This window comes from Acanthopagrus latus, chromosome 7, assembly GCF_904848185.1.
Source record: "Acanthopagrus latus isolate v.2019 chromosome 7, fAcaLat1.1, whole genome shotgun sequence".
Lineage (NCBI taxonomy): Eukaryota > Metazoa > Chordata > Actinopteri > Spariformes > Sparidae > Acanthopagrus > Acanthopagrus latus.
This window is the reverse complement of record NC_051045.1, coordinates 25,565,221-25,585,899: the sequence shown is the minus strand read 5'-3', so window position 1 is coordinate 25,585,899 and position 20,679 is coordinate 25,565,221. Positions and strand designations below refer to the sequence as shown.

The following is a 20,679-nucleotide window of genomic DNA, read 5'->3' as shown; positions in this document are numbered from 1 at the left end:
TTATATATGCATGTATATATTTAACTCATATACCACTTTCTGAAGTCTCTATTTTCTGTTGTACTTCTTCAGGTATATCTGGGCCAGGACGGCCAGGTGGAGGTATACGCAAACATGACAATCCAGCCCAACTCACCCATTAACAGTGACCTTTTATTGGACCAGAGTGGAGCACACATCTACATCATGACCAAGACCACTGTAAGTCTAAAGATACAATACGGCCACGCGACAGTTGTAGGCAGTAAATGCAATTGTTAAAAACACACAGAATGAAGTTCAGCAGAATTATGTTGCAACTACGCTTTCGCAGAACTGCTCAACAGATGTATAAACAGCCGTAGCCTTCTTGATGAGTCTGTCCATTCAAACGCTCACCCAGATGTCTCCATACACGAGACCGAACATGGCTTGTCATTCATGGTCGGACAATTTATCGTTTGTCAGAGTTTTACAGGCTTTGATACTTCCTCAAGCTGTGTCTCACGCTCAGATAAAGAGGATAAAAGAATAAGAGGCAAAGAGCATAAGAGAAAACAGAGAGGCCAGCTGGCTGCCGGGGTCAAAGGTCATCTAACCTACTGTGATGGGTACAACAGTCGGCAGGAGGTGTGAGGTCAGACACAACAATGGTATTGATCAGTGAAAGTGGCCTCCATTGTGTTGGCACACTCCCTACAGAGTGTCTGTGTGAGTAGCCGTAGGTGCTGATGAATGGATATGGGAAGCTGCTAGTCTATTTATTGAAAGGCTTGTCTCACTTCTGGACCGCTGAACATCTTAATCCCCATTTAGAGCTGTTCACTCAAGTTTTATGCATCATATCGAGAACTGTATCACAAACAAGCACTGGAATTGTTATAAGCCTACTGGTAAAGAATCACAAGTAGATTAAAGTGTAATTTCCTTGATCACAGATTTTTTTTTTTTTACTTTGTGGGTAAAGGCAATGAATCACTGCTTTTCTGACCAAATAATGCTGACTGAGTCCGTATGAAGAAGCAGCAGCTGACATGAAGTAGTAGGAAAACACAGGTGTTACTAATGAATTTAATGAAGGCTCTGTTCTATTTAGGAACAGCCTTAATTAATGTGATCAGTAAGAGGTTTATTTACCTGCTATTTCATGACAAAATGGCTGCCGAGAAAGAGGTAGGCCTGCTGTGTACTGTAGCAGCATTGCAGCATTACTAAAAGGAGATAAAACCAACAACTTTGTTAATTTAGGAGTTGAAAGCGCTGGTCAAAGCCAGTGAGACACTTAACTTTCAAGATAACATTGAAGTTCAACATAGTGTCAACATATCTAGCTAGCTGGTTGGATGTGAACTAGCTAGTAACGTTCATTTCAAAATAGGAAAGTTTACCTCCTAAGCTAACTTGGCTAATGATGACTTGCTAACTTGCATGAAGTCAGTGCAACAGGGTTAGGGTTAGGGTTGAAGCTGAAGTTAAGCTCACACACTAAAAGAGGCAAAGGGTCAAAGAAGCAACTTAAACAGGTAATATTATGGACCTTACCTCTGACGCTAGAAGCTCAAAAACAATAAAAGTATGTAAGTGTGAAGCTCTGACTAGCTACCTCACTAACTCCGTCTACCTAGACTAGGTAAGTTATCATGGCAAATTTTCACTTATGTTAAGGTTAGCATGACTAGAATGCTACAAGAGCATTAAGCTACAGTTAAGCTCACACATTCAAAGAGACAAGAGCTAAAAGTTGGAACATGCGCAGGTTATATTATGGCCTTGACTCACTTGCTAAATCTCACTAAACTCTAGCTAGCTAGCTTATATACATAAGCATGGCAAATTGGGATACTTGCTGATGTTAATGTTAGCTAGTCAACCTTGATATAAAAAAGAATAGCTGCTAGACTGATGCATGGTTAACCTTAAAACTTGAAAGCCACTCGGTGGAAAGTAAATATAAAAAGTAGAAATAAGCCATGTTAATATTAAATAACTTGCCTGTAGCCACCCAGGTAACCTACCTCAGTGATTATAATCACAACAAATGTCATAAATGAATGATTAAAAGGCTGTGGTTGTGCCATTTGTTATTTTTTCTAAGCAATAGAAACAACATGTAGGTTAAAAATCATTTTTAAGACCTCATGCCATTATGAAGGTTGAAGTTTTACATTATCTTTAAAAGCTCATATCTACCTAATTCACCCAAAAAAATCTGTCTTCGAGTACTGACCATCACTTCATTGTCATTTTCAGGTAGAGAAGCGTCCGGTGGCAGAATGTGGGGACCACCTGGACTGTCAGTCCTGTCTGTCTGCCAAAGACCCCTACTGTGGCTGGTGTGTCCTGGAGGGACGGTGAGTCAGTGTAAAAACAAAAAAAAAGTAATGGTGGGGCTACTGTCAATTCTGTCTTTCTTCTTTGTCCCCTTCGTCTCTCTCTGTCACTCTACTTACTCCTCTGTGGTCTTTCAGGTGTGGCCAGCGCTGGGAGTGCCAGCGAGGGTCTGTGCCTGGTCAGTGGCTGTGGAGTTTTAACCAGACTCAGCAGTGCCTCAGCATCCAGCACCTCAGCGTCTACAACATCAGCCGTGGGGAGAAAACTGATGTAAGGGGAAAGAGTGGGCAACAGCTGGGAGTAATGCACAGTGATAATCTGCTGTGCTCCTGTAGTCTTCCTGAACACTTTCTGAGATATATCAGAACTGAACCCTCAGTCAAGCTTTTAACTTTTTTTTCCCCCTCACTCAGATTACAGTGTCAGTGGAGGGTCTCCCCGGTCTAGGGAAAGGAGAGGCCTACTCTTGCGTCTTCCAGGACACCGAGACTCCTGCTTTATTCACCGACACTGGTGTGATATGCTCCACCCCTGATGCCAGCAGTCTGCCCCCCATCGGCCACGGAGATGGTGAGTGCTTTGTGCTTTCCATCTGCAATTACACCCAGCTGGCCAGCAAGTTTATACAGTGTGAAAAATGGGAAAGTAGTGTGAGAAGAATTTGGAATAAATCCTGTAACACTTACAAGAATGAATCAGAAGTTGGTCAGATACTTTGAAATTGACCTAACATGGCAACTGTTTTTTTTGTTTTGTTTTTTTTTTCATCCTAACGCAGAGTTTGTGATGGTGACCCTGTCACTGCGTTTCGTAAACGTGACGGTGGCTGAGACAGAATTCACCTTTTACAACTGCAGCTTGGTTCAGCAGCTCTCTGGACGCAGACCGTAAGTAAACACGCACATCAACATCAAGGACTATTCAGCTTGTACTGTTTGTCCACTGGATGCCTCGCTGAGACTGTTCAGATATTGTATGCAGCTAAAACCATGCATAGCTGTTTTGACATTTTCATGACCGTGTTATATGTTGTTTCAGGAAAATTGCAGCTCAAGTCAACGTAATTTATGTGATAGTTTAGCAAGTATGAGTACCAGATGGTTCAGAGCAGGATGCCAGAAGGTGCAAGGAAAGGAGCAGCAAAGAATAGATAATAACAGTGTTAGATTATCTGATAGTGTAGATTTGCTGTAAGAGTTGTAGAAGAGGCTTTCTAACATTTCTGTTGTCTCATTCATGGTGATTTGTTTTGTCGTTCTGCCTGTTCTGCTGTGTGCTATGTGCTGTGCCAGATGCCAAGGGTGTGTTAGCAGCCGCTGGGGGTGTAACTGGTGCATCCACCAGCATGTCTGCACACACAAACACATCTGCAACCAAGGAGTCACCATCTACAACCAAAACGTGAGTCCACAGGAAGGCTTTCAGCTGTGTCGTTTTAATGGAAATAGATTTGAGGGGTGTATACAGTTGCCAGTTTGTTAGGCACGGCTATCTAAAACTGATTCAGTAATACAAAAGTTGTCCAATAAATAGTCCTTTGTGAAGGTTGTAATTCTCAGGATTTGTTTCAACTTTTGTAGAGTGGTGTGTTATCAAAATCCGTCCTGAGCCATCTGATCGCAAGTGGAGACTGTCAGTTCGCACTTGGCATTAGAATGCCAAGCGTCCAGTTGTCATCGTATCTCACTTCATATGTGTGTAAATGCCTACATGAGTGGGACAAACACGGACTATATTTTTCACACAAAGACAGAGCCTCATGTATAACATTTGATGAACTTACAAGAAGGCCCAAATAATTAAGAATTTGTAATGGACAGCATTTAACTAACTTTATATATTTTTCTAAGGAGTGAAAAATTGTGTGATTGCTTTTTTAAGGGGGACTGGGGACTTTTTCCCTGGTCGACAGAGAAGTTGGCAATATTGATTAATCTTTATTGCCATTGTAAAATTTACCCTGTTTACGTCGATGCAATCTTGTTGTCCATAAATGGTGAAGTCAGTTAAAACAGACTTATACAGTGATGCCGTCACAAACCAACACTTTTTACAAGGAAAGAAGCAACTCAATGTATAGTATAGCTTGGACAGCATGTAATCCATTCTGCCAGTTGTTATGGCTTCTTTTTCTTCTTCTTTCGTGGAGGACGTCATTTGAGTAGGTGGTCTTCACTGTACCCCAGGACTCATTACTTTACACGGTGCTAAAAGAACTTGGTCACATGCCGTCCTGACCACCTTTGAATGCGGAGTGATTGGATCTCAAATACATCTTCTATGCAACTTAGGGCCATTCACACCTACTTAGAGCTGTCCACTTGTGTTAGGATCACTCAGGACATGTTAATGTCAGGACTGAGCAGAGCCTTTGAAATGTATTTCTTATATTTTGTCCACCCCATTTACACAAGTGGTAGTACTAAATAACAGAAACCGCTCTCAGTTTACACAGTCGGACTCACTTCCTGTGGGGAGGATTTATTGCAGGACTGTTGTATCAGACTAAATCAGTTTTAGCTACAGGCACATAATAAACTCGCAACTGAGTGTATATGGTATATTTGAGGAAAACACTTTAAAGCACTGGGTTTGCTTTGCTGGGCATTTTTCAAGCTGCACTCTGCGACATGCTGTACATGTTCGTCTGTGCATGCGCCGTCCGTTTGCAGTAGTTTTGTTTGTTCTGTTTGTCTTTTGAGTCCAGTTTCTCCCATGAATCTTTTCTTAGTGTCCCTCATAAGTTGCGTTTTGGTGTATTTATTTGCATACCCTTTTGTTTTATCTTAATTTTGTCCTCCCCCTGCCTTTTTTCTTGTCTCCTTGCTTGTTCACTTGTCCTACTCCATCGTCAAGTTCAAACCGCCAACACCCACCATCCCACCACCCACCAGAAAACTGACCCCTTTACCTCCTACTGTCCCGGCTGCTACTACAACAACAACAACAACAACAACAACAACGACCGCAACTATACAGCCACCACCCACAGTGACACCTACCCCCACCACAGCAGCTGGCCCCTCAACTGTCACTACAGTGATACCATCCACCTCCCCTAATGCTGAGCTCACCTCACCCCCGATTCCGGACGCAACTTCTCCCTTTGTCAGGATCATCACCCAGGCCACCACAATTCACACTGATGTCACAACCGCTGGGGGGTTGTTTGCAGATTTGGACAGATGGACAGATGCCGTTGGTGGCACTACAAGAGGTTTTTCAGAGGATGAGATCACTAAACCCTGGAATGTCACTGATGAAACTCCCAACACTACATTACCCAGCAGCACTAGTGGCCAGGCAGACTCTGTCCTTAGATTCTTAGAGCCATCTGGTGAAGCGGTAGGCTCTGCCTCTGATGTAAGCTCAACCACCTCCAGCGAAGTTACCCTGTTAACAGACCTTTCTGTCAGTGACAATAAGGAAGCCATTCTTCTGACCAGCTCTGAAGAAAAAGACTCACCTCTGTGGTTGAATGAGTGGGAGAAACCAGGGGGAGAAATTGATGTGGACTCTGTAACAGGCTCATCTGTTGCAGTCACCAGCAAAAAGTCAGTCGTCTATACACAATCACCTGAAAAGGTTATCAACCCCACCACTGAATCTACAGCTAACTACCAGTCAGATTCTTCGACTGACTCTTACTTACTGGTGAGTGCAGAAGCCACACGTGCAGCTGGTGTAGCAATCGCATTGTTACCCTGTCAGAAGGGCAAACTGCTTAAAGGAAAAGTTTGACATTTTGGGAAATATATTTTTGATATTTCTTGAAAATTTATGCCACTCTTGCATATGTCTGTTAAATATTAATTTAAAGCCAGGAGATGGTTAGCTTAGCTGCCGGAGAGCAGAAGAGTTTAAATGTGTAAAGGTTGGATACAACTATGACTCAGTATCATTTTTGCAATCTATGTGAAGTAGAAGACTTACGAAGAAGCACATCTGGTAAGTCAAAATTTGAAACCTGTTTAGAGCATCTTCATGTTTTCTAAAAATATCTCTACTTGGTGCTAGTGTATCTTTAATCATGTCGCAAAAGGCAGTTATACGATATATTGCCCTCTAACTATTTTGTCCCTCCCATAGTAAGCTACACTGAGCTCTGGTTTCATTTTTAACAGACAGATGAGATCAGATTGGTAATCATCTTCCCATCTCACTCTTGACGAAAGAGCACATCGGCACATACACCAAACTGTTGAACTATTCCTTGATAAATCCTCTGATCTGCAATCTGCAGTCAGCATACAAGTACACAGTGTACATCCTACAGCAGTGGGAACCACAAGGAATATTGAATACTACACTTGAAGTGCAGTTATCTTTATTAGCTCTGTTGTCAACAGGAGAGGCCAATGACTGACACTAAATCAATGTAATCTCAGATGTGAGGATAGAAGTGAGAAATTCAAGGCACTAACCTGAAAGGTCTTATCGACTGCTCTGCCCTCTCCATATCATCTGCCGTTCAGCTCATTCAGTGCTAGCTGCCAATAATGTTTCCCTATTGCAGAACATACACAATCTCCTACACATGTCATTTCTAATTATCCCTCTTTGGTTTTTGATTTATGTCTGATGTCTCATTGCTGTTGTGTCATTTGTGTTGGTGGTCGGCTAGCTGTATTTGGAGTGTCATTTTGTTTGCAGTGGCTTTTTGTATTCATAGTCTGGTCTAGTATTAAGCTGGGTATAACATGGGATCGCTACTCCTGCGTCAGATTTGTCTGTTGCTATAAAGAATGTAACTTTCTTGTATAGTGTCCAAATGCTCAGTTAGATTTCTTTGTTCATGATGCGACCTGCAGTATGTGGATCATCCACGGTTTACACTAAGGCCCTTAGTTCCAGTCAAAGCAACAGTTCAGTGAAACTCTCCAATATTGTAGGGAGACAATGCTCAGCTGCACAATGTCTGTACAAAGTGTATTAAGATCAAGGTGTGGAATTGCATCGCCCCATGATCTGAAACACTGTTGCCAGATTGGTTTGTTTTCAACAACATCTCAGAATCTGCCATTTGATTAAAACTTCTGGAGTATTAATATTGTATACATAAAACAAACAAAACAAATGATTGCCTTAACAGCAGAATCGTTGGTAATCCCAATTTTTCAATTTGACATAATAGGACAAGTCAGTTGTTCTCAACTGCACTATAGAATACAGTTCGGAGTTTATATTGTACAATCCAACTATAAAAGTATTATTTAGTTTATTCTCTCTGCCTTAAAATAAATAAATAAAGGGACAGCTCACTCAAGAAATAAAACAGGTTTTATCTAACTTGCTAAATTGCAACAAGCCTTGACGGCATTAGGACAGAGAGAGTGAAGCAGAATAGAAAATAAGAGGCAGAGTAAAGTAGATATGATATCAAAATACAAACAAATAATTAAGTTCTAATGTTGCAAGTGTAATGGTCTCTGCTACAGTGAGAAACAGATTAGCAAAAACACGACAGACCGTGTGATGATCAGATGTGTTCTCATTACTATTGATTATAATTGCAGTTTAGCTCTGCTTGTATATTTTACATCCTTTAACCTCACCCCACTTTTAATTAAATTCACATTTATTCTGTTGCCACTTCAAACAAATTAAACCCAGCTATTTAGTTTAGGGTCAGATTTTCAATAGACCTTAAAATATTCCACAATTTTAACGCGTTATTGGTAATCCTTAACCTCTAAATAAGATTTTCAACCTCCTGCATTGACGGTGCAATTTCTTCAGAAACATCCCTCTCTGGTTTTCAGTATATTGTAAAACCAGCCCAAATCCTGTCTACCTGCCCAAAACCTCCCATTTGGCTTGAAAACTACCCAATCTGGCAACAATGATTTGAACATCTTTGGAATGAACCGGGACATGAGCCAGGCTTAACTGCATACCTAACCCTAATGCCACTTGTTTTAGCAGAAGTTCAAACAATGTCTGTCTCTGGCAAAAAGAACTTGATGTCTTACCAACATGGAGCGACCATCTCATGCCCAGGATTATTAAATAAGCCGTTCACATGTCTACATAGTGTTGTTATAAAGTATAGCAACATTTTCTTTTCCCTTAGAAGTTCAGATATTTCTCATGTAATGGATCATAATGTGTCATCAGGAATGTCCGTGTGTGGAGAGAGTTCAGGATTCCTCTCTCCTACCTGTCAATGTGGAGAGGAAAGTCACTCTGGTGGGACAGCACCTAAACCTGTTCCAGGTAAGGCAAACAAACACTGGGTCAACAGCCTTCTGTCTCATTGGAGTCAGACTACACTGAAGTTTTTTTTTCATGCAGATTATTCACATGATATAATATATATTCATCATCAAGCTTCAGCTACACGATTTGAGGCTGGGATTCCTTTCATGTAATTATCAAAAAGCAAGTCGTTTAAGTCTCATCATCTGCAGTGAGTACATGCAGATTTGCAAACATAATTTGAAAAGTCCTTTACCTGACAGACACATTTTCTGCGTCACTACTTAACAATATGAAGGCTCATTTTAAAAGCTCTAGACTTCAGGGTTTTTTGATGCACCACCCACTGTATCCCCAATGACATGGGTGAAAATTAGCATGTTTTCCAATGTGTATGTCTGCTGTACTTAAATGTTTCTGGTGTGTAAATTTAGGATGAGAATTTGGACTACGAGTGTGTGTTGGACATTGAGAATCAGTCGGTGGTGGTGGATGCCTCCGTGGAGCCAGATGCCAGAGAACAATCAGTCTTCATTATCACCTGCAAACCCCACCAGGTCAGAAGATATCTCCGTTATCATCTCAGTGTGTTGAGCCTTTTAGTGTACACATTACAAGTCTGAACAAAAGCCCTGACAACCATTTAAACAACATAACATTTTCATGACTAAATAATTACAGTCACAGGTACAATTCCACAGGTGAATCCACTCTTCCCGTGTTTGTTATTGTTCTGGATTAAAACAGAAACTGATGTAGCTCTGGGTGTTTATTCCTCCCAAATATCTGGTTCTGCACCTGCCTCTTGTCCAGAGCTGGCTGGCTTTATTAACTTGCTCTGTCTCATTCTGATGGAATAAACATTCATAATGACCATAAGTCATCATAGAAAAAGGTCACAGAAAACACCAATAGCACACCGGCATGCACAAATCCATGAACTGACGTCTCCTAATCACGCTTTTGTGTGTTTCTATGAAGGTTTTTCATTTGCTCTGATAACCAGATAATTTGATGCATACTGTCGCTGCTTTGCACATGAGTGTGCATAACATCAACTCATTTAAGATATCACAAGTAGCACTTAAGCTGGTCTAACTTAAATTGTTGTTCTTGGTGCAGTATGCCTATTCTGCCTTATTGGAGGAATATGCAGCCATGATCAATGTGAGAAGGAAAAACAACTTCCACATCGACAGCGCTGAGGATCTGTATGGTGAGGACTGTGGGTTTTTTTTTTGCCTGTGTGTGTGTGTGACATCCTTTGTATGCAGGAGATGTAAGTAACTGATTATGTACAGTAGCAGGTTCATTTTATATTGTTTGGCACTGACATAATGCAATTTCCCTCACAGACTTCCTCTCTCTGCCTCGTTTCAGTGACTCTGTTCAATTGTTCAGTGGGCCGGTCAGACTGCAGCCGGTGTCGCACTGCAGACCCCAAGTATGGCTGTGTTTGGTGTGGCGGTGCCGCTAGCTCTCGCTGTGTGTATCAGGACTCCTGCACCGATGAGGTCCAACACACCTGTCCTGCACCTGTCATTCACTTTGTAAGAATGTTTTTACCATCTTTTGAACACTTCCTAAGGATTATTTTGCTTTTAGAGAAACATGTGGTTGAAGAATAAACTTCCTATCTATTTTATTTTTGTGGTAAAAGTCACTGTCTGAGAAAAGCAAGACATAATAATGATGTGAATCCTCATCTTGTTCTGACAGCAGGACTGCTTTCTCTGACAAATTGGATGTTTTCTGTATGTGACAGCTCAGATATACGCTCCTTTGACTCTGCTGTTTGGTTCTGTTCTGTTCAGTCTTTATAATCTGTCTCTTCTGTCTGCTGTCAAGAAATGAGGGGAGAGAGATAAGGAATGACATGCAGCAATGGTCCCAATGGTTTTTACCCCCACAGTTTACCCCTTTAAGCAGTACTGCATCAAACCATACATCCAGCTTTATGTCATGCTGTCATGATATTGAGGCATTATGTCAGAAAAAGGATATACATTTCAAATTTGTGTTCTCTTGTGTTTCAGTTGGACCCAGTATCTGGTCCAGTGGAGGGGGGGACCGTCGTGACCATTTCAGGCTCCAACCTCGGCCAGAGAGCTGAAGACATCCAAAACTCAGTCCAAGTCGCCGGGGTACCCTGCAATGTCATCCACAGCAGATATGAAGTCTCCTCAAGGCAAGTCATTGGAACCACACCTGAACATAACCAGCTCATAAAATGTTTCTGTTTCCAATTTCTATAACTGTGACAGTCTTCTGTATTTATCTTGTAGGATAGTGTGTGAGACTACGAGCAGTGAAAAAGAAAAGAGCGGCCATGCCTCAGTCAAAGTGAGGGGTGGAGGACTCGGACTGTCTGCACAGGTGTTCAGATTCCAGGTAAATTCAGCCACAGTCAGAATGTTTGCAACCACTCAAGAAACGAGTTACTCTGAGAAATCAGGTAACTTCAGTCAGTGACTAATCAGAATTCTCTTCTACCATTAAGAGCACAGCTTGTTCATTTCTAAACTTGTCTTGTCTTCAGACCCAAAGCACACTATAACCTGCTTACCGAAAGGGTTACTCTGGACAGTTTATCAGATTACATGCAGCATCCTCTGGTGCCACAAAGGGCTTTATACTACAATTATCACATATGCAGTAATACTCCAAAAGCCCCGTAAAGACACAATAATGTGTAAAATCGGTGGAGTTATGCGTTAAGTGCATGTAAAGCCACTTTATATCTACAGAAACTCCTGCTCCACCCTTTCAAAAAGCCTACCATGGCAGGATTTAATCATTCTGAAGCAAATAAACAAGCATTTAAAAAACAAAGACATCTCTGGGGCATTTTCACACCCACTTCCCAAGCTGCAGTTACTTTGAATTCTTGCATGTTTCCCCCTGAGTTTTGTCCAGTTTCATGTATGAGAGCACAGTAATCGGTCTTGGGTGTGGACCAAAACAGACGCATCAAGACCTCTCAGAGAGGGAGAGTCCCTTGGTATTTGTCTAACCTAATTCTGAAACGCCTCATTTGGAGAACGTGATGTAAACGTGATCTGTCAGCGTTTGAATTCGACTCGAGGAAGCATCGAGAATGATTGGTTGTAACAGTTCACAGCAGCTGTATAATGTCCGTGTTTGTTAATCCATAAAAAGTGCTTTCCCACTGAAGATTTCTGACCAGTTAATGAAACGACAGCTCGCTGCTCCCAGCTTTTGTTAATTAAGCTTCACTTGAAACTGTGCCTCGTTAATGTAAGTGAACCACTGCAGTGCAATAAAGTAATAACATGTCTCCTCATTTACATTACAGTAAAAGGACCGTATGTTTGACAACAGCCTTAATTAATTGGCCCAAGTGACAAGCAGATTAATTGTTCTGCTACCTGACTGTGAGGCAGCCTTCTAGTGTTTCCCAGAATGCCCTGGTGTCTCTTTTATCTCCACAATAAATCAGCCGCTCAGTATCGGATTATTGATTCCAGTTTTTTTTTCGCCCTTCATCTCATCCGTTATCTTTCTTCTCCTCGTCTCTGCATCTCCAGGATCCCCTACTCAGCAGCATCTTCCCCCAAAGAGGGCCCAAGGCGGGGGGCTCGTCTCTCACCATCAGAGGCCGGAGACTGAGGACTGGACACCCGAGTGAAGTCAGCGTCTTAATCGGAGGAGTGTCATGTATGGTGTAAGTGTTTCTAATTGACCATGAATTAAGACTTTCTTTTAGTGTAAACAAATTGATGTACTCGTGGGGTTAACATGTAAAATGTCTGCCTCTGTTCAGGCTGGACATCCAGGAGGATCATATCAGCTGTCTGACCCGAGGCAGCAACAGAACAGGGGAACACAGCATCACTGTGCGGTTTGGTGGAGCAGAGCGACACCTTCAGGGTTTGGTGTATCATTACACCCCCAACCCCAATATCACAATGGCTGCTCCGTCCAAAAGTTTTCTCAGGTAATTATCATTCTCAACAGAGCAATCTTTAATCATTCATACATTTATGTAGTATAACATGTATATAATAAACATTCTATAATTGTTGTGGTGAAACTTTTCTTTTTCTCACGCTTACAGTTCAAAGTTAAGGCAGATAGTAGCCAGTAAAATCTTAAGAAGTACTGTAAAAGATGATGTTTGTCTGTCCTGAGCTCGTTTGCTGATCCTTTGTGGCTCTATTGAACACAAGTGGAAAGACAGCATACTAATGTTTTACCACATCAGTCTCTTTCATTTGTGCAAACGTATGCCTATTCTGAGTTTACACAGGAGCAACACAGCCAGGTAAAGAAAAGGCTTGTTTGGAACATTCCACAGGTGAACAGGCTCATTGGTAACAGGTGATTGTGTCATGATTAGGTATAAAAGGATCATCCACAAAAAGGCTCAGTCATTCACAAGCTAGGATGAGGCGAGTTCACCACTTTGTGAAACACATGATTGTATAAAGACTCCTACATGGGATTAGGAACACTTCATAAAACTATTGTCAGTTTGCAAATTATTGCATTCTGTTTTTGTTTGTGTTAGACATAGTGTCCCAACTTCTCTGCAGTCAGGGTTGTTGAATCCTGTTTTTTCCATATCTACGTAAATGTAGGAATACATGTGTTGTCTGTGCATTATATTTAAAGTTTAACACATCAAACAACTAAAACTCACCGATTATATTTATGATTTTCCTCACAAAGTCTTGTATCAGGCATTGCTATATTCTGATGTTTTTCTTCTCCATCACTTAGAATAAGTTCTACAGAAGTTTCATTGTGAAAAATACTATACAGTGTTATAATATACTGTACACATTCCAACTGTAATAATCCGGCATTGTCCAACACTTGGAACAAGGGGAGAATTGGAAAAGTCACCTCCTGTCAACTCATCTAAAGACAATTACATCTGTAGTGTCTAGGCTTATTAATTGTCCAACTGTATGTCAGTTGTTTAAGTTTAACATGTAATATAATCGTCTTTCCATCCTTGAGTTTCTTCGGTTTTTCTTTCCTTTGCAGGGGAGGCAGAATCATTCGAGTCTCTGGTCAGAACCTGGATGTGGTCCAGGAGCCCAAAATGAGGGTCACTCTCAGTCCCCCTGACACTCTCCCACCCAGGAGGAGAAGGAGCATCGTCAGGAGGAATAAAGGAGTCCTGACCAGATACCGGGATCATCGGAGTCCAATGAAGAGATTGAGGAGGATTGTTCCAGAGGCCGACTGCCCTGAGGGTACACTCTGTCATGTCAAACAGGTCTGTTTTCTCTGTGGTCTGTCTTCAGTTTTCTTTAAACCTGTCGTATAAATAGAATAAAAAAATGTTTAAAGCTGTTAATTTGACTGTTCCTGTGCTCTCCTCCAGTACGAGTCACGCTGCACAGTGAACAGTTCCTCCCTCATTTTGTGTCCGACTCCTGAGGTGGGTCCAGAGGCCAGGAGGGCCAGGGTCAAAGTTCAGTTCTTGTTAGACAGCCTCCATTTTGACTTCAGTGCAGTGGGGAATGAAGCCTTCAGCTACGAGCCCAACCCGGAGCTCTACCCACTGAACCAGAATGACCCCAGCAAACCGTACCACCACAAACCTGGCAGCGTCATCTCTGTGGAGGTCAGGCCTCACAACCTTTAATAAAACCAACTTCTCTTCTTCTCTCTACTCCAGTCTGTGTCTAAGAAATTACTTCAGTGTGTGGGCCAGTATAAGAAGTGCAGGAAAACAACACTGTCATCACACATAATAAACATTGCAATGTTTATTTCATTATTTGTGTCAATTAAACAGTGTTATGTCAGACATTTTATCTAATTCCATAAAGCAATGATATGTAGCGTTGACACAGGCTATTGTTAGATTAGTGTCGTCTTCATATGTATTTGATATATATTTAATAATGTACTTGCAAGCTATGAATCAATATATCAACTTTTATATTCTCTATACATTATATATTTATTACCATTTTCATACATTGTAAAAAAAAAACAAAAAAAAAACACCATATATATTCCAAAAATAACATTGGTTCAAATATATTTTAAAGGAACAGTTCACCCAAAAATAACATTTTTGGAGCGCAACAGCAAAACAGCTGCAGCATTTTTAGTTGATGGATACTTGGGGGAGATGAAAAACAAAAACAAAACAAAACAAAACAAAAAAAACATAAAATGACTTCATACAGCTCGTCCAGCATATTCCAAGATTCCAGAAGCCCAGAGATTCCAAATTGATTTGAAAAGAAATCATGGAGCTGCAGACCCCATGCATCCCAAAACTGGATAGCTCGACAGCTACAGTGAAGATTGGAGCTGAAGAAAGGGTGTCTCAGGGCTTCTGGACACTTAGATTATGCTTGATTAACTGTATGGGCCATTTCAGTCCAATTTGCATTTTTGTGTGAACTGTTCCTTTAAGAAATAGGTTTTTAAATACATATCAGTATGTACCAAGGTATTATCAATATATTTTTGTAACATTTTCTTGACTGAAAATGACAATGACACTTTCTTATATTAAAATGTATAATTTTTTATCTATATATATCCTTGTTCCATAAGACTCTGCTGTGCATCATTTCGTATCATTCCTCTCTAGGGAGAGAACCTTGATCTGGCCATCTACAAGCATGAGGTGGAGGCTCGGATAGGGGAGGGGGTGTGTTCAGTGAAGACCCTCACCAACAGCCACTTGTACTGTGAACCACCAGACCAGCAGCCGTCAGTCGCAGCCAGCAGCAAACAGGACGGCATGGACAGTCTGCCTGAATTCACAGTGAGTTAATGTCACTGAGCGCCTGTTCACATTTACATTCAGCGTGACCGGACTGTAGGACTCTGGTCAGGAGAATGGAGAAAGGATTTAAGAGCAAATCAGTTTGGAGGGACAAAATTGTATGATAGTGTTCTGAACTTTTTTTTTCTCCTTTATGGTTTAAAAAGACTTTATTTGTGCTTCCCAGGTGAAAATGGGGAATCTGAATTTCTCTCTGGGCAGAGTTCAGTATGACAGCCAGGCCCAGTCTACGTTTCCTATGGAGGCTCAGGTGGGAGTCGGGGTGGGAGCCTCCATAGTTGCTCTCATTGTGCTCATCATAGTCCTCATATACAGGTAAACATGTACAACACCTTGTCATTTCACCTCAATCCCACTGACTTACCTGGTTGCCCTTAAGAAGTACAAGCTGAAAATGATTTTCAGTCATACATGCCTGGTTTTTTTTGACAGCTGTCTTCGTCTTCTGTTAACTTTCTTTTATCTTTACCTTAATTTTGTCTATGCATCGTTGTTTGTCAGGAGGAAGAGCAAACAGGCCATGAGGGACTATAAGAAGGTACAAATCCAGCTGGAGAACCTGGAGACCAGCGTGAGAGATCGCTGTAAGAAGGAGTTCACAGGTAAAGTCCAAGTCCTGACTTCAGTTCAAACACTGTCCCAAAATAAGGAAGATGTTCAAACTGATGCCTTACTTCCCTTTTCCTCCTTCAGACCTGATGACTGAGATGATGGACATGTCCAGTGATTTGGTGGGTTCAGGGATTCCCTTCCTGGATTACCGGGCATATGCAGAGCGCATTTTCTTCCCAGGCCACCAGGACTCGCCACTGAGACGAGATCTGGATGTTCCTGAGAGTCGAAGGCAGACTGTGGAGCAAGGGCTGGTTCAGTTGTCCAATCTGCTCAACAGTAAACTTTTTCTCACCAAGGTAAACAAACTTATTTTTTAGACTATTAAATGCAAGGTTATATGAAGGAAAGTCTCTTATATTTAGAAGCACAGATAAACCAGTAACTGCCAAAGACTGAGAGACAATTCTTTTAATGGGAAAGATGTTCACTTTTTGTGTTGACTGTAATTCATCTTCCAAAAAATGAGTTTTCCGAATAGCTTCCTGTTTTTTCACATCTTCATGTTCCATATATCTTTAGTTGAACAGGGCAATGGACAAAATGAACTTCTTATATAAAACATATGGGAGAGATGTGATGTAAGCAATTGCTATGTTCCACTTGTAGATAGAATAATGATTTGCAAAATAATAAGACATTATGAGATTACAAAGTACCTAGATTGTCAGTCTGGTGAATAGATTTGCTGAATAGTGTTGATACGGACGTGTTATATGTCATGAAATTTTAGTACACTTTACACAAGGATTCAAGTGGTCTTTAGCCTGTTTTACCTGCCTGAGACCAACTTGTCATAAAGTATGAAAAGCAAAGGAATTATTGTATTCAAGTAGTGGCACTTGTGGCACTCCAGTGTGGCAGGCTTTTAAGGGTAGTAGTTTATTGGTCTAGCCGTTGGCCACTTAGGAACAATTGAATCCACCAAGGTTTGATTTCTCTTCTTGTCCTTGTTGTCCCTGTAGTTTATTCACACTCTGGAGGTCCAGCGGACATTCTCTCCAAGGGACCGGGCCTATGTGGCCTCACTGTTGACTGTAGCCCTGCATGGTAAACTGGAGTACTTCACAGACATCCTGAAAACACTCCTCAATGATCTGGTGGAACAGTATGTGGCCAAGAATCCCAAACTGATGCTCAGGAGGTGAGGCTGAACTCTGTTGGTCAGTTTATCTGATACTTTCTCCATCCATACATCGTTTGTTTATATGTGTGTTTTTTCCTTTTTCCAGAACGGAATCAGTGGTTGAAAAGCTTTTGACAAACTGGATGTCCATCTGTCTGTTTACCTTTCTGAGGGTATGTATGCTAGTATTTTAAACCTGACCAGAGATCAGTGAGTAAAGGAAAATCTGCATCAGAAGCCCATCAGACTACAGCACATTTACATCTTAAAATGTCTCAAATTTAATTTGATAAACATTAAGCCAGTTAAAAACACTTGGCATTTAAAACATGTATCACAAACGAAAACTTTCTATTGAAGCCACTACAAATGAAAATCAGTTTATCATTCTGGCCTCGTCCACACGCAGGCTGGCCAATCCTGGCTGCTCACACATAATGGAGACTGCTCGGTCAGGACACACATTGAGCAACTCTTAAATTAAATCCTGTTGTGTTGGGACATTGTTGACCTTCCGTCTTTATTCTTGGCCAGGAATCAGCAGGGGAGTCGTTCTACATGCTGTTCAGAGCAATAAAGCACCAGGTGGACAAGGGACCTGTGGACGCTGTGACAGGAAAAGCCAAGTACACGCTGAATGACAACCGGCTGCTGCGCGAGGACGTGGAGTACCGCACGCTGGTCAGCACACACAGATACAATATACAGTATAGTAACACAAGCAGAGTTAATATGTTTGCAATATTAGAGACATACAATACATTGTAAATGTGTATTTTACTGAAAAAAGCAGATTTGTCTTTGTGTTTGTCCTCCTTTTTTAAAAATCTTTGGAGACATTAAGTTTTCATAGTTCTTTTTTTTTATTCCAAACAAATTGTACCACATTAAGCAGGGGCAAATTAACATCAAGATTAACTGCTACATAATATTTGGTATAGGTAATGTCATAGCTAAGTAACATGTTTTTCTGAATTCAAACTTGAGTGACTTAAAAAAAGCTCACAAGTTTAACTCAAACCGATATGGACAGCGGCACACACTCACTGAATAACTGTTGAGTGGTATTTCCACCATCAAACAATCCTCCTGTTGATCTTTCCAGACCTTAAATGTTGTGATGCCAGCTGCAGCCACCAGTGGAGGCACTACTACCCAGACGGTACCTGCGAAAGTCCTCGACTGTGACACCATCACTCAAGTGAAGGAGAAACTTGTGGAGCAAACATGGAAGGGAACCTCCTACTCACAGAGGCCACACATTGACTCATTACACCTGGGTAAGTCCAGTTTGTGTAACAACATCCTGCTTCTCCTCAGCAGGTGACTGTAGAGATCAGTGGGCTTTTGGTCATATGGAGCAGCTTGGGGAGTGTGGGAATACATGGATAGCATAATGTTACTAGGATACAAAAAGTCACTGTATTTTGGTCAAGTTACAGGAGAAAAGAAGTAATCAGATTACATGTAGAAATAATGGGGATTATTACCATGATTACAGTTTTCACTCTCACTGACAACACATTTTAACATGAGACTCACCCAATAGCAATGATAATCAGTAACAAGAGGTTGAATAAACATTTTCTCTCCAGAATGGCGTGCAGGTGTTGCAGGTCACCTAATCCTGTCAGATGAGGACCTGACGTCAGTGGTACAAGGCTCATGGAAGCGCCTTAATACACTGCAGCACTACAAGGTCAGAGCAAGTCACGCAAACACTAACATACACACACACATCAACCACGAATGTGCAGAATGCAGCTGTGAAAACCATCTAGACTAAAATTCATCTGAATGCTTAAGGCAGTTTTTCCAGAGTATAACACCTGTGATAAAACTATGTGATGCAGGTCCCTGATGGAGCAACAGTGGCCCTCGTCCCCAGGAACACCAAGCACCACCTCCATGACAGCCATGATTACATGCCTGGAGAAAGTGAGTCTCAATTTTTTGTGGATTGTGCACAAATACATCATTTATATATGAACAAGAAGTAGGGTCTTCAAGCGGCTTTTCAATGATTCAGATTTGCCAAAATGTAACTGAAACAAAACAAAGAGGCGTGCATTAAAGACATGATGTATAACCTTTCTGAATAAAATATCTGAAAATAGCGAACAACAGAATTCGTGAAACAAGATTAAACATTACATGAATTCAACTATAACATAATACCTTGTCTGCGGATATTTTTACCCGCGTAACATACGTAGATAGATAAAATTACATCAGCAATGGTGTTTGTTTAACACTGAAGGCAGCAACTCTCATTATCTCAATTTTCTTAGTTCTTTGGTTTTGATTAGGACTCCTCATGGCAGAAATGACTTTGCAGTACTTAAGAGACAGGGATATGAACATCTTAAGCATGAATGCGAAATGGCCAACAGTGCTTTTTTCCAGATATTTTTATACTTCACAACAACTCTACATTCCTCTTGGCCTCCTCCCATTACTGTTTATACACAGCCTCCAGTTTTTAAAGAAAAATCATGGAGTATTGTCAGATGCAACTCTGACTTCTATTTTTTCCTCTGTTACCCCCTCATATTCTCTCCATTATTATCAGCCGAACAGTTAGCAGTTACACAGATTTGATTTTGTCTCAGTCATTTTTCTTTTCCTTTGTTGAAGGTATTATTCAATGAAATGCAGGCCAAGCTTTATTATTGGATTAATTGAAGTACATGATTGCAATATTGTTATTTGATTTATTTTGTGAGCAGCTAAACATATACATACGGAATGAATAAAACAACAGCTTGTACATGTAAATACTGTGTAAGTGAATGTTGGTTAGTACATACAGTATCCAGTCATGTGTTTCCTGACAAGCTGAACAGAGTCTAAATAAACAGCAGAGGTCGCTGTTTGACAGTGCATTGGTGCGTTGTGTTGAAGCTGAGAGTTGGCAATAACAGTAGTTGTAAAACAGACAACAGCTGATATATGGACAACACCCAGCCAACAGAAATATACTAATATCACTGTGGTCTCCTCCTACCAGAGACCCCAATGCTGGATGATGGGGAGGAGGGAGGAGTGAGGCTTTGGCATCTGGTGAAAGCCAGTGAGGAGTCAGAGCTGCCCAAGCACAGGAGAGGCAGTGTGAGGGAGAGGGGAGGCGAGAGGGCCAAGGCCATCCCCGAGATCTACCTCACTCGACTGCTCTCCATGAAGGTAAAAACACATGCTGCTTGGGCGCTCGGTGTTGCATACTCCCATGCACCATACATGATAGATGGTCAAATTCTTTAAATGAAACAATCCAAACAAATTGTGTTAAAAAGGGCAGTATAGTAGACAATTTGGACAGACATGTTTTGTGTCTCGTGGTGGATTTACAGTATAAACTGTGTCGTCTTTTTACTTCTGGTTAATCTTCCACACTTAACTCTCGAGCCAGCTAACATTGCCAAGAGGCTGCTGCACCATGAAGAGTAACAGAGCTGCACTTTTATAGTGAGTAAAGCCCTCTGGTTATATGGGCGTGAACATGGCAGCCTTCATGACTACAGCTTTGTGCTATTTTGAGCTTACATTTTCACAAAGAAACCATCATCAGTCTTGATCCAGTGTGAGTCTGCATTATTTAAAAGAAATTAAATATTCATCTTCAATATATCCTGAGGTTTTTTTTCTCACA

General features: G+C 41.2%; 1 protein-coding gene across 2 annotated transcripts in view; it reads left to right on the top strand.

Annotated features, from left to right (window-relative positions):
- Positions 1–20,679, top strand: part of LOC119023511 (plexin-B1-like) — a 70,776-nt gene that overhangs the window by 42,585 nt on the left and 7,512 nt on the right. The window contains exons 6-33 of one of the 2 annotated variants that reach the window (XM_037105507.1): positions 73–201; positions 2,230–2,330; positions 2,448–2,580; positions 2,724–2,880; positions 3,089–3,197; positions 3,603–3,711; positions 5,167–5,964; positions 8,428–8,526; positions 8,943–9,065; positions 9,631–9,724; positions 9,889–10,058; positions 10,545–10,696; positions 10,794–10,899; positions 12,057–12,193; positions 12,293–12,466; positions 13,522–13,756; positions 13,865–14,107; positions 15,095–15,271; positions 15,459–15,607; positions 15,794–15,894; positions 15,986–16,203; positions 16,870–17,048; positions 17,137–17,203; positions 17,565–17,711; positions 18,136–18,310; positions 18,626–18,729; positions 18,884–18,968; positions 20,041–20,213. In XM_037105507.1, the coding sequence (XP_036961402.1) occupies positions 73–201; positions 2,230–2,330; positions 2,448–2,580; positions 2,724–2,880; positions 3,089–3,197; positions 3,603–3,711; positions 5,167–5,964; positions 8,428–8,526; positions 8,943–9,065; positions 9,631–9,724; positions 9,889–10,058; positions 10,545–10,696; positions 10,794–10,899; positions 12,057–12,193; positions 12,293–12,466; positions 13,522–13,756; positions 13,865–14,107; positions 15,095–15,271; positions 15,459–15,607; positions 15,794–15,894; positions 15,986–16,203; positions 16,870–17,048; positions 17,137–17,203; positions 17,565–17,711; positions 18,136–18,310; positions 18,626–18,729; positions 18,884–18,968; positions 20,041–20,213 (4,644 nt within the window). The remainder of the gene's footprint in view (positions 1–72; positions 202–2,229; positions 2,331–2,447; positions 2,581–2,723; positions 2,881–3,088; positions 3,198–3,602; positions 3,712–5,166; positions 5,965–8,427; positions 8,527–8,942; positions 9,066–9,630; positions 9,725–9,888; positions 10,059–10,544; positions 10,697–10,793; positions 10,900–12,056; positions 12,194–12,292; positions 12,467–13,521; positions 13,757–13,864; positions 14,108–15,094; positions 15,272–15,458; positions 15,608–15,793; positions 15,895–15,985; positions 16,204–16,869; positions 17,049–17,136; positions 17,204–17,564; positions 17,712–18,135; positions 18,311–18,625; positions 18,730–18,883; positions 18,969–20,040; positions 20,214–20,679) is intronic. The other variant, XM_037105508.1, reaches the window with a different exon arrangement.